Raw genomic sequence first — 12,500 nt, forward strand, 5'->3', positions numbered from 1 at the left:
ACCCTGGGGCTGGGGGGTGATATCACCCTGGGGCTGGGGGGTGATATCACCCTGGGGCTGGGGTGACATCACCCTGGGGCTGGGGGTGACATCCTCCTGGGGCTGGGGGGTGACATGACCCTGGGGCTGGGGTGGTATCCTTCTGGGGCTGGGGTGTCATCACCCTGGGGCTGGGGAGTGACATCACCCCTGGGGCTGGGGGGTGACATCACCCCTGGGGCTGGGGGTGACATCCTCCTGGGGCTGGGGGTGACATCCTCCTGGGGCTGGGGGTGACATCACCCTGGGGCTGGGGGGTGACATCACCCTGGGGCTGGGGGGTGACATCACCCTGGGGCTGGGGGTGACATCACCCTGGGGCTGGGGGTGACATCCTCCTGGGGCTGGAGGGGGTGACATCACCCTGGGGCTGGGGTGACATCCTCCTGGGGCTGGGGGGTGACATCACCCTGGGGCTGGGGTGACTTCTGGGACTGGGGGTGACATCACCCTGGGGCTGGGGGGGGTGACATCCTCCTGGGGCTGGGGGGGTGACATTACCCTGGGGCTGGGGGGGTGACATCACCCTGGGGTAGGCCTAGCACCAGCTAAGCCTCAATCCCCCCCCCCCGCCTCCCCAGTCTTCCCCAACAACTATATAAACTATAGAGTCTTCAGGTTGTCCTGCTCTTACCACAAAAATATATATAAGTGAAGGGTTACGGGCTCACCATAGCCCGTGCTACATGGACACTTCGTCCTGAGTAGCTAAATCTTTAACAACAACAAGTGAAGGGGGTGCACGCGCGCACGCACACCCCCCCCACACCCCTCCCCCCCCCCACCCACCAGGAGGTCCCCCCCCCAGTACCCACAAGGGTCACTAATACATTACAGTCAATTACACTCCCGACTCTGTCATTTCCGTTCAGTAAGGGCGACGGTCATGGCCCCTCACACCACATCACTTTTCACCCAATTGGGCTCATTGACTCGTCACTGGGCTCATTGACTCGTCACTGGGCTCATTGACTCGTCACCGGGCTCACTGACTCGTCACTGGGCTCATTGACTCGTCACTGGGCTCATTGACTCGTCACCGGGCTCATTGACTCGTCACCGGGCTCACTGACTCGTCACTGGGCTCATTGACTCGTCACTGGGCTCATTGACTCGTCACCGGGCTCATTGACTCGTCACCGGGCTCACTAACTCATCACCGGGCTCACTAACTCATCACCGGGCTCACTAACTCATCACCGGGCTCACTAACTCATCACCGGGCTCACTAACTCATCACCTGACTCACTAACTCATCACCTGAAACGCAAGCTTTTTAACTCTCACAGTCGTTAACTATACCCAAGCTTAGTCAAGCCTAATTTGCAGACGTTTATTTTGAACAAAAACTTCACGAACAAAGCTTAAAAATAAGGACAATTAACGTACAAACAAGGACACCGAACCCTAATATATATATATATAACCCCTCAACATCAAGAACATTCCCTAAAACAAAGACACACAAACCTATAATTCTGTGCCACTTCTATAATCCCCGCGGACCGACGGGCGACCCACACAAGGATTCCAACTCCACTTTCGACCGATTAGTGAGAGTCGCGGTGAGAATATTTGATGGCACTTTCCTCACCCCACTGCGTCACACAGTTGCCAGGATGCACAGGTACCACCCAGGTACCTGGTCGCCCAGTTATGCAGGGGAGCGACCAGGAACGAAGGTGATATAGGTATCAGGTCGACCAAGTACCAGGTTGGCCAGGTATGTGCTTGGCCAGTTAGTAGGTCGACCAAGTACCAAGTTGGCCAGGTATGAGCTTGGCCAGTTACCAGGTCGACCAAGTACCAGGTTGGCCAGGTATGAGCTTGGCCAGTTACCAGGTCGACCAAGTACCAGGTTGGCCAGGTATGAGCTTGGCCAGGTACCAGGTCGACCAGGTACCAGGTCGACCGGTGGACCAATGTGGGGGTACGAACCCTGCCTGGGGTCCCATCTTTGTACACCCATGTTATTATTATTGGATTTTATCATATTTTTTCTTAGAGTGTAGATTTGTTATGTTTGGGCTTAGTCGTGGTTGTGCAGTACGTGAGGAGTACGACGGTACGCGCGTACGTGTACGTCGGTACATTAGCAGCAATGTGGGTTTTCGTAGTACACAATATTAAGCTGACAATGGTGAGAGTAATTTGAACATATACTAATGAAAGTATGCTCCTTAAGGCTATCCGCTTTCATGCATTGCTTTTGTGGGAGACTTGGACTGCCAGTTGGATTGGTGTGGAGTCCTGCGATTGGTTGTAAGTGCTGTTTGCGTCTAGTTCTGCTGCAGGTTTCTCTGCTGTATGTGAGAATATTTCCTTGCTTTATCGTGTGTACATATGTTATTAGCGTGTTTCGATTAAAAAGAGAGAGTAAAAAAGAAAGATAGCTTCCGCAGGCCCACATAGACCCAGCTTCATGCTGCCCTTAGTCAATACTTCATACGTTTTCTGGTAGCAAACAGGTACTGTACACATTCTACCTCCCTGCCTCCTCCTCCTGCTCCTGCAGGCACTCGAGCACCTCCTCCTTCTGCTCCTGACACTCGAGCACCTCCTCCTCCTGCTCCTGGCACTCGAGCACCTCCTCCTCCTGCTCCTGACACTCGAGCACCTCCTCCTGTTCCTGACACTCGAGCACCTCCTCCTCCTGCTCCTGACACTCGAGCACCTCCTCCTCCTGCTCCTGGCACTCGAGCACCTCCTCCTCCTGCTCCTGACACTCGAGCACCTCCTCCTCCTGCTCCTGACACTCGAGCACCTCCTCCTCGTGTGAGGTGGGCCTCCAACACCGCCCGGGTGGCGGCTGTCCACTATTACTTCCTAAAAGGATAACATAAATGCCTTCAGCCCATTCATTATACATGTACTTAAGTTAAATAAGTAAACATTATACACCGAGCTGGCCTCCTCAACCGTATTTGCGACCTCCATAAAGTCCTCGCAACGAGGTCATTAACCCCCCCCCCTCACCTGGGTACACGTCTCCAGCAGGTAGGGGGGTGAGGGGGGGGAGGGGGAGGGGAGAGACACCTTTCCTCGCATGGTGGTCAATACAGGTCAGCTTTGGCGATCAGGTCGAGAGGAATCAATACAGTTCATGTGGGGATTAGAACAGGTCATGCTGGATGATGAGGGTTTGCTGTTGTTGTTATAGATTCAGCTACTCGGAACAAGTTCCAAGTAGCACGGGCTATGGTGAGCCCGTAGTGGACTTACCTGGCACAGGAGCGGGGCAAGTAGCACGGGCTATGGTGAGCCCGTAGTGGACTTACCTGGCACAGGAGCGGGGCAAGTAGCACGGGCTATGGTGAGCCCGTAGTGGACTTACCTGGCACAGGAGCGGGGCTGTCGGTCATGTACAGTGTCACGCATCTCAGGAGTGTTCAAGCAATAAGGTCAATACTGATTAATGTGGGTAATAAAGGCATGTGAATTGTACCTGAAGAGGCTGCTGAGAATTAAACTCCCCTTGCAGGCCCTGTCCAGGTTTGACTTATGAGAACTTGGTCCACCAGGCTGTTGTTTGAAGCGGACCGCAGGCCCACATATTCATCCACAGCCCGGTTGGTCCGGCACTTCTTGAAGAAAAATTATCCACCTTTTTCTTGAAGACTTCCACTTTTGTTCCGGCAATATGTTTTGTCGAAACAAAATGCGTTTTGAGGGCGTTGAAACTGTCCCAATGATTTAGTTGTTTTATGATGTCTATGCGTGCCGTATATGTTCTCTGTATTCCCTCTATTTCAGCAATCTCTCCTGCTCTGAATGGGAAAGTGAGTACCTGCTCTGAAGGGGGAAGTGAGTACTGAGCAGTACTCAAGACGGGACAACACAAGTGATTTGAATAGAACAACCATTGTGATGGGATCCCTGGATTTGCAGGTTCTCGTAATCCATCCGATCATTTTCCTGGCTGACGCAATAGTTGCTTGGTTATGCTCCCTAAACGTTAGGTCGTCAGACATCATTAGTCTAGTTTCTTAGTTTTTTAGATCCCAGATCATTAGTTTTCTACTATGGGCAGATTTGATTGTGTTTTGTTTAAGGTCTTAATTTTTACCGTACCTAAGCACCTGGAATTTATCACCGTTACTTTTCAGCTGCCCAGTCGAAAACTTTATTAATATCAGCTTGTAGTTTTCAATATTTTCTACAGAAGTAATTATCAGGCTGTTGACCAGACCACACACTAGAAATTGAAGGGACGACGACGTTTCGGTCCGTCTTGGACCATTCTCAAGTCGATTGTGATGAGGAGGTAGGGACAGGCAATAAATAGGCAAGAGAGAGCTGAGGAGGAAAGTCAGGTGTAGGGGATAGTAATTAATTATCAGGCTATTTTTTTGTGTGTCATCTGCAAAGGATGACACGAAGTTGTGACTTGTATGTTATTCTATATCTGATATGAGAATAAGGAAAACCGGAGGAGCAAGGACTGTGCCCTGAGGTACAGAGCTTTTCACTGCGCTTGGACTCGATTTTATTCAATTGACTGTTAATCTTTGCGTTCTGTTAGACCAAAAATTTAATATCTATCGCGCGACTTTACCTGTTATTCCTAATGACCTCAGTTTGTGGGCTATACCTGGAGATCCCTCCATGGTCTCTCTGATACTGGGAAGGTCAGAGCAATCATAGTGATGAGTAGGTGAAGGTCAGTGCACCAGTGGTCGTGTGGGCCCCATCCACACACTTGCCACAGTAGGGCCTTAACCACTCCCTCTACCACTGCGTCAACCAGCTCCCTCTACCACTGCGTCAACCAGCTCCCTCTACCACTGCGTCAACCAGCTCCCTCTACCACTGCGTCAACCAGCTCCCTCTCGTCTGCTCCATCACCCCTCGTTCCACACTCCATCACGGTTCCTCCACTCCATTACCCAGCATCCCAGACCCCGCAACCGCACTTCCAGTCCTCCCTCACTTAACACCTGTAACCTGCACCACCTGGACCACCTGGACCACCTGGACCATCCCTGGCGGCCCGTCTTTCTGTCCCCGCCACTACTGTTTCATTCCCCGCAAACATCGAATGATTGAAAACTCTGAATGCTCTTTGTTTTCTTCTTCGAGGATGTGATGACGTACCTAGTAGCCAGAACGCACTTCTCAGCCTACTATGCAAGGGCCAATTTTCCTAATAATATATATATATATATATATATATATATATATATATATATATATATATATATATATATATATATATATATATATTGCAGCAACAATAGAAACTTTCAAGAGGCAATTCAACAAGTTTCTGGCGGAGTTGCCGTTGGTGGGCAGCGATGAGTTGGTGGGCAGCGATGAGCTGGTGGGCAGCGATGAGTTGGTGGGCAGCGATGAGTTGGTGGGCAGCGATGAGTTGGTGGGCAGCGATGAGTTGGTGGGCAGCGATGAGTAGTTGAGTAGCGAAGAGAGGATGGGCAAGGAAGACACTTTCCTCCTTCTCTCCCTCTCTCCCTCTCACACATTCTAAGTGGGGGTTCTTGACCCTACGTGGTTTCCCTTCATTAGTTCCCCTACTCATTCTCCCAAACCATACCCTCCTCCCCCTCATCACCAGACGAGTGATGTGAGGAAGTTCTGTTTCAGTGTGAGAGGAGAACAACCTTTAACCCAAACTCTAGAGCGACTGTGTCGACATGTTTCCATCTGAGGACTCCCTGGAGACTCTTTGATCCTAGTCCTCTCAGGGGTGGCGAGGGAGGGGGTTGTGGGGTGGGGGTGGCGAGGGAGGGGTTGTGGGGTGGGGGGTCAGCACAGGGAAGGAGTAGTGGCGCCTCATCCCTCCACCTCATACGGATGCGGATCACAGTCAGCACGTGTAGATCTACAAGTATTTTTTCAAAATTAAACAACGCAATTGGATAATTATTGCTTAGAAACATTCCTTGTAGTGATAATTGGCATTTACAAAATGCTCTGTAAGTACATTCATATATAGATCAAGCAAACTGTAAAATTATTTTTAATAGAAACATTAATGAATCTGCCTTAATACACATTACAAAGCCATAAACATTAATAATAGTTTGTACAATTTTCATCCATTTTTAATTGATCAATTAAAAAACTAGTTTAGTAATATCACCAATACACAGTTATCCACATTACTGTGGATAACTAGTACACAGTACCGTGTACTGTTTAGGGGTGATCCTGGACGGCATGGATTCGAATCCTGGCTGGGTCAATTAGATTTCTTAGTGATATATATATTAAGCAAAAACGCTGAGGTAATTTCTTGTTTAATTATCCTTCGTAGTTATACGTTTTCACGTAATACACTTATGTGTTAATATATATATATATATTATTATAGACTGTGGGTTGGTTGGTGTTGTCTTCGTTGATCCTTCTCTACGGACAACCCAACCCACAACTCGGTAGAGTGCTTATACTAGGAGATCACCCTTGGCGCTTCTGGCTCTTGGAGAGGGGCTCAACGTCACACGTTTAGGGGATGCGGCTCCAACATTTAGCCTCGTTGTCACGTGCACACACCCACTCGAGCCGCTGTGACTCCCCACTCTCTCCCTAGGTGATATGATCTCCTCAATCCCCTTTTTGACTTACTAGTATTACCTTTTACCCTGTCCACAGCAGTGGTTCTTGGTTCTTTCTCTTTCTCTCTCCTTCTTCACTACTTCCTGGGAAGCCTCACTAGGACAAGGGCAAACACCAGCAAATTGTGACACATTTACTGGACCCAGCACATACACAATACATACACACATATAATAATAATGAATCCTATACTCTATAATATCACAATCAGGTTGCACTCCAACACCATCAGAACTCTATTATCAGCTTATCAAGTGGTATCCTATCTCCTGGTTCACCACCTGATACTATTAACCTCCTCAAGTTGGTCAAGTCTACACACACTGTTGCACCATCAGCAAGATAACATATATATATAGAAAATCAGCATTTGAAGGCAATAACATATACCAGTATAAATGTTCATTGATACTTCAGTATAAAAAAAACTCCTTGACGTAAGAATGCCTACAGTCACTCACCTCTCACTGCGTCTTGCACGCTAATGACAACCAAACACTATCAACTCCCTATAAGTAATCCACCAGAACTTCCCCTTCCACCTCTGGAAGTTCACTACCCTAATATCTTTAGGTTCTGCCGGGCTTCACTACCAGGATCCTCTGCAGCTCCTCCAGGCTGCTATCATGAAGTTTCCTTGTGCAACTACGGTGCTTCACCCTTCTGTTAGGGTCTTCCACAGCTCTCTTGGCTGCTACACCACCTCTACAGAAGCACGTGACACTCCTCTTCACTGCTGCTTCTCCTCACAGCTCGAGGTCCTCTACTCCACTACCTTGGAGTCTCATCAGCTACATCATCTGCTGGCTTCGAAGTTCTCAGCAACTTCTTCCCCAAAGACAAACCTGCAACCCATCGACGTTCCAATAAAATGTTCCCCTTTAACACAAACAAAAATAACCACACAATATGCTTGCCTCAAACCTCTATCTGTTCTCTACATACAGTGAGAGTGGACTCCCCCGTTTTGGGCGGGTCCATACTCCACCTCGCCTGGCGGCGGTCCTCACTCGCTGGGAGGGTCTTCCTCCATCCGGAGCCGGGCTCCCTCAGTCGTCCGCCAGCGCTCAGAGGGGGCGGACGTCGCTCCGTGCTCCTCCCTCTTCACTCTCCTATTTCAGGCTTTCTGCCTTATTAAAACATGTCTAACCTATAAATAAACATCGCTACTGTCGCTGGGCACACGACCAACTACAAACAATCACTATGAACTGGCGTTTATCGTGCTTACCACAGATTAATTGGTCGAGGGCGCTTTCCCTCTGACGGCGTCTGGTCAGGGCGCTCCCACGGCCCACAATAATGCTTCTGGGCGATTTAATATATGCTCGTCGACCAGGACTTGAGACCACAACGTTCCCAGCTCGATTCCACAGCTGGTACGTCCGCACACTTCTCTTCTCTTCGAGATATATCACTAGGGGTTCCCTTCTGGCGGGAGCTCAAACGGAGCGCGGCTTCCCCCTGCGATGTCTGGCACTCAAGTGAGGTCAAGGTCCTCCAGAAGCGAGCCTCACGCCTCCAGCAAAATGTCCACATCTCCTAGCCCGTCATTTATCTATTTTCTTCTGCATTGCCCATAATCTCAAACTGTTACACATATCCAACCAACTATTTTACATCTGCGTTATCACCTCAATACTTGCTAGACCTTCTAGTTAGGTCAGGCTTGCTGAATAACTCTCAAGAAGGGAGACTCGTTTCTCCTGCAGGCTGAGATCATAACACTCCCCTCCCCTTATTTTTGAGAGTTATTCCAGTGGCAAAGCTCGGGATAATACATCCGCCACCACACTGTCTCGTTCTTCAACCGATTGGTTCGAACGGTTGATCTGCTTACGTACTCCCTTAGGAGTCTACAATTAGTTCGTTGCTCCTTGCAACATCTGGCTCACAACTCGCCAGAAACATGATCTTCTCATAAACGATCTGACTTATCTGGCACCTGTTGGCTAGGCTGTCCTCCTTGGACGCCTGCACTCCATCGTTCCACTCTACTTATTGTCTCCACCCTCCGTTTCCTCGTCTTCTCTTCACGTCCAGAGTCAGACATCTACTGTCTGTACCTCCTCTGTCGTCTTCACTCTTCCATCTACTGCCATTATACTTTCGTCTCCTGCCATCATACTTCACTCCCTGGTCTTCACCGACGATCCTCCCTTTCGTCTCCTCATTTATCCGAGACCTCATCCTGTTTGACTTCCATCGAGTCCTCGGCTTTCTTCTATCCATCCATGCTTGTATCATCTTCCTCTTCTCACACCTCTCACCTCTATACAACTCCATTTCTTCTCCTTCAACTCTTCTTCGTCCCCTAAAAGTTTCTTCGAGCTCTGTACTACAACCAACAGCATTCGACCGTACATGTCGCTTTTCCTTTCCTAGAGTGCTCGTAAGCATCTCTCCACACATACTGTCTCTTCTCCTTTCATTTTCTCGGCTACTACTCTTCTTCACTATCTCTCCGCCACGTTTTCTGTGAAACCTGTCAACTCCTGACATCTCAAACAACTTAACTCCACTATCCCTATGCCTCTGTGCTCGTGGACCACTTGACGCTATACTCCCGTCCTCAGTATGTCCACATCTTTCCTCATTTCTACTCAGCACAGTTGCATTCACCTTCCGACCCTTAATTTCAGCAGTCTGGGCTTTACTCAGGTCAACTCTCTCCACAGTATTCTTCTTCGGCTGGGCCATCTTCACTTTCGACCTCACCGAGACTCCATTTTCCTGGGCTGGACCTTCATCAAACAGCCACGCTATGTCTACGTCGATATCTTCCACCGGCTGAATCGACACTGTCTCATCTTCTCCAGCGTCTTCCTTGCCGGCCACCTCTGCCTTCGTCACTACCGAGACAGGGTATTCAATGGCTTGGCGGTCTCCTGACTCATCCCCTCGGATGTCAGTCAGGTTCACACCCTCAGGTGTCCCACCCGTGCCATGGCCTTCTGGGCACTCCTCTGGCACAGTCTCCGCTATGACTCTTGGCAACACCTTTGTCCCGCACAAGTCATTCCCCAGGATCACTTGGATTCCTGGAATAGGTATGTCGGGGCACACTCCCAACATCACCTCCGCCGACACATATTCCGACCTTAGCTGGACAGCACATACGGGCATGTCACTCTCCGACAATAACCCATATACTTTCATCTTCCCACTGCCAGCTAACCGTCGACCATCCCCAATCAGGCTTCTCGCAATCAAGCTCTGATTAGCTCCGGTATCTCTTAAGATACCAACTTCTACCTCAGGTTGGCCTCTTATACTGATCCAACCTTTACTCATGAACGGCCTATACCTCTCGTTCACTAAATTCGCTCTCTGTGGTTTGTCTCGGAACACATTAGTATATTTGCCTCGGGGGTCACACATGGCCAGGGTCACAACTCTCTTGCCCTGCCTACAATCTCGCATCACGTGACCCAATCCGTTACAATTGTAACATCTCATCTGGGAAAAGTCTCTTCTATATGTACCAGAGTAGCTCTGACTCTGCCCACTCGTATTGGACTTCCTCGGGCCAGACGTACTACTTGTACTCTGTGGAGCTTTACTGGACTCTTGATTTCCCGGATACCGATCAGTTTCTCGTTTTGCTCCTCCATCCTCACTTTCAGATGAAGCGCGCGACCTACTCTTCTGAGTTTTAGGGTACTTACTTTTATCTACCCATTTATCAAAATTTTTCTCATCCCAGACTCTTCTGGGCCTCTCGTAATTTCTTCCTCCCCAGACTCCATTGGATCTGCCATTGCTGCGTCTCGCCTCGCTTCTCCCTCTGTTCTCCCTTAAGCTCTTATACGCTTCAGTAATCATATCCGCCCTATCTGCGGCATCTTTCACCTCCATTATCCCTGCTTCTTGGATCTTGAACTTTGTTTCGGGATGCATCATCTCCAAGAACTTCTCCATGACCATCAGTTGCTTCAGGTCAGCGTAAGATCCAACTCCAGCAGCCTCAATCCACTTCTGGAATCGTCTTTCCAGATCTCTTGCTGTCTCAGCAAACGTACATGCTCCAACTTTGATCATTTCTCTGAAGCGCTTCCTATAAGCTTCTGAGGTTAACTGAAACGAGCGCAATATGCTGCTCTTTACTGTGGCGTAATCTTGGCACTCTTCCAGTGACAATTGGGTGTATGCCTCCCTGGCTGCACCGGTCAATCTTAACTGGACCAGCTGGGCCCATTCCTCCTGTGGCCACTCCTTGATACTGGCTACTTTCTCAAAATGCTCGAAGAAGCTCTCTGCCTCTTCGGGCACAAACAAGGGAATGTCCTTCTCCCTAACCCTAACATCTGGTGGGTGTGATACCTGGGTGGTGCTCTCTGGCAACCCATGTTCAATCCTTTGTTCAGCCAAGGTTCTATTCGCTTCTATCTGCATTTGTTTTGTTCTCTCTTTTTCTTTTTCCACCTCTAGCCTTGCTTTCTCTTTTTCTATTTCCAGTCTGGTTTTTTCTTTTTCTACTTCCAGCCTGGTTTTTTCTTTTTCCTTCTCTGCTTCATTTTTCATCTGGAGTTCTAATTTCATCTTTTCCAGCTGGAACTGTCTCTCCTCACGCTGCATCTGGAGCTCTAACTGGAATCTCTCCAAGCTCCTATTCCGGCTACTCCTGCTACTGCGGCTACTCTTGCTGCTCCTACTCGATCCCTGGGATCTCACTTCATCCTGCCCATCATCCTCTTTTCCACTTTCAGCTCCTTTTTGGGCTCCTTGCTCTGCCGCTTCATTTTTGGCTCTTAACTGCCTCAGGATCTCATCCTTCATCCCAGCTACTTTAGATGCTTTCAACCTAATGCCACATTTTTCTGCTATTTGTTTCAATTGATCCCTCGTGCAACCTTCCAAGTCCTCAGGCTTGCCTGACTCCACAAACGCTTGCACCTTATCCATCTTTGTCCTGTGAGTCTTCCCAAGAGAGAGAGTATACACCTGCGGTCACACAGTTTATCTCAGCAGGGGTGTACAAATCCACTCTTGGACAGGGTGTGGGTGTGTCAGTTCACTCTCCCGGACACAGGCCCCCAATTTATTATAGACTGTGGGTTGGTTGGTGTTGTCTTCGTTGATCCTTCTCTACGGACAACCCAACCCACAACTCGGTAGAGTGCTTATACTAGGAGATCACCCTTGGCGCTTCTGGCTCTTGGAGAGGGGCTCAACGTCACACGTTTAGGGGATGCGGCTCCAACATTTAGCCTCGTTGTCTCGTGCACACACCCACTCGAGCCGCTGTGACTCCCCACTCTCTCCCTAGGTGATATGATCTCCTCAATCCCCTTTTGACTTACTAGTATTACCTTTTACCCTGTCCACAGCAGTGGTTCTTGGTTCTTTCTCTTTCTCTCTCCTTCTTCACTACTTCCTGGGAAGCCTCACTAGGACAAGGGCAAACACCAGCAAATTGTGACACATTTACTGGACCCAGCACATACACAATACATACACACATATAATAATAATGAATCCTATACTCTATAATATCACAATCAGGTTGCACTCCAACACCATCAGAACTCTATTATCAGCTTATCAAGTGGTATCCTATCTCCTGGTTCACCACCTGATACTATTAACCTCCTCAAGTTGGTCAAGTCTACACACACTGTTGCACCATCAGCAAGATAACATATATATATAGAAAATCAGCATTTGAAGGCAATAACATATACCAGTATAAATGTTCATTGATACTTCAGTATAAAAAAAACTCCTTGACGTAAGAATGCCTACAGTCACTCACCTCTCACTGCGTCTTGCACGCTAATGACAACCAAACACTATCAACTCCCTATAAGTAATCCACCAGAACTTCCCCTTCCACCTCTGGAAGTTCACTACCCTAATATCTTTAGGTTCTGCCGGGCTTCACT

The 12,500-nt window shown here is 48.8% G+C and overlaps 2 protein-coding genes across 2 annotated transcripts in view; both read right to left on the reverse strand.

Moving 5' to 3' along the window:
- The window catches only part of LOC123765179 (mind bomb 1), a 526,176-nt gene that overhangs the window by 117,735 nt on the left and 395,941 nt on the right, over positions 1-12,500 (reverse strand).
- Positions 9,622-11,744, reverse strand: LOC138369800 (trichohyalin-like; the record flags this gene model as incomplete). The annotated part of the gene is made up of 1 exon (XM_069333478.1): positions 9,622-11,744. A coding segment is annotated over exon 1 (1,899 nt), but the record flags the coding sequence as incomplete, so codon positions are not given.

The sequence above is a fragment of the Procambarus clarkii genome, chromosome 29, assembly GCF_040958095.1.
Source record: "Procambarus clarkii isolate CNS0578487 chromosome 29, FALCON_Pclarkii_2.0, whole genome shotgun sequence".
Classification (NCBI taxonomy): Eukaryota; Metazoa; Arthropoda; class Malacostraca; order Decapoda; family Cambaridae; genus Procambarus; species Procambarus clarkii.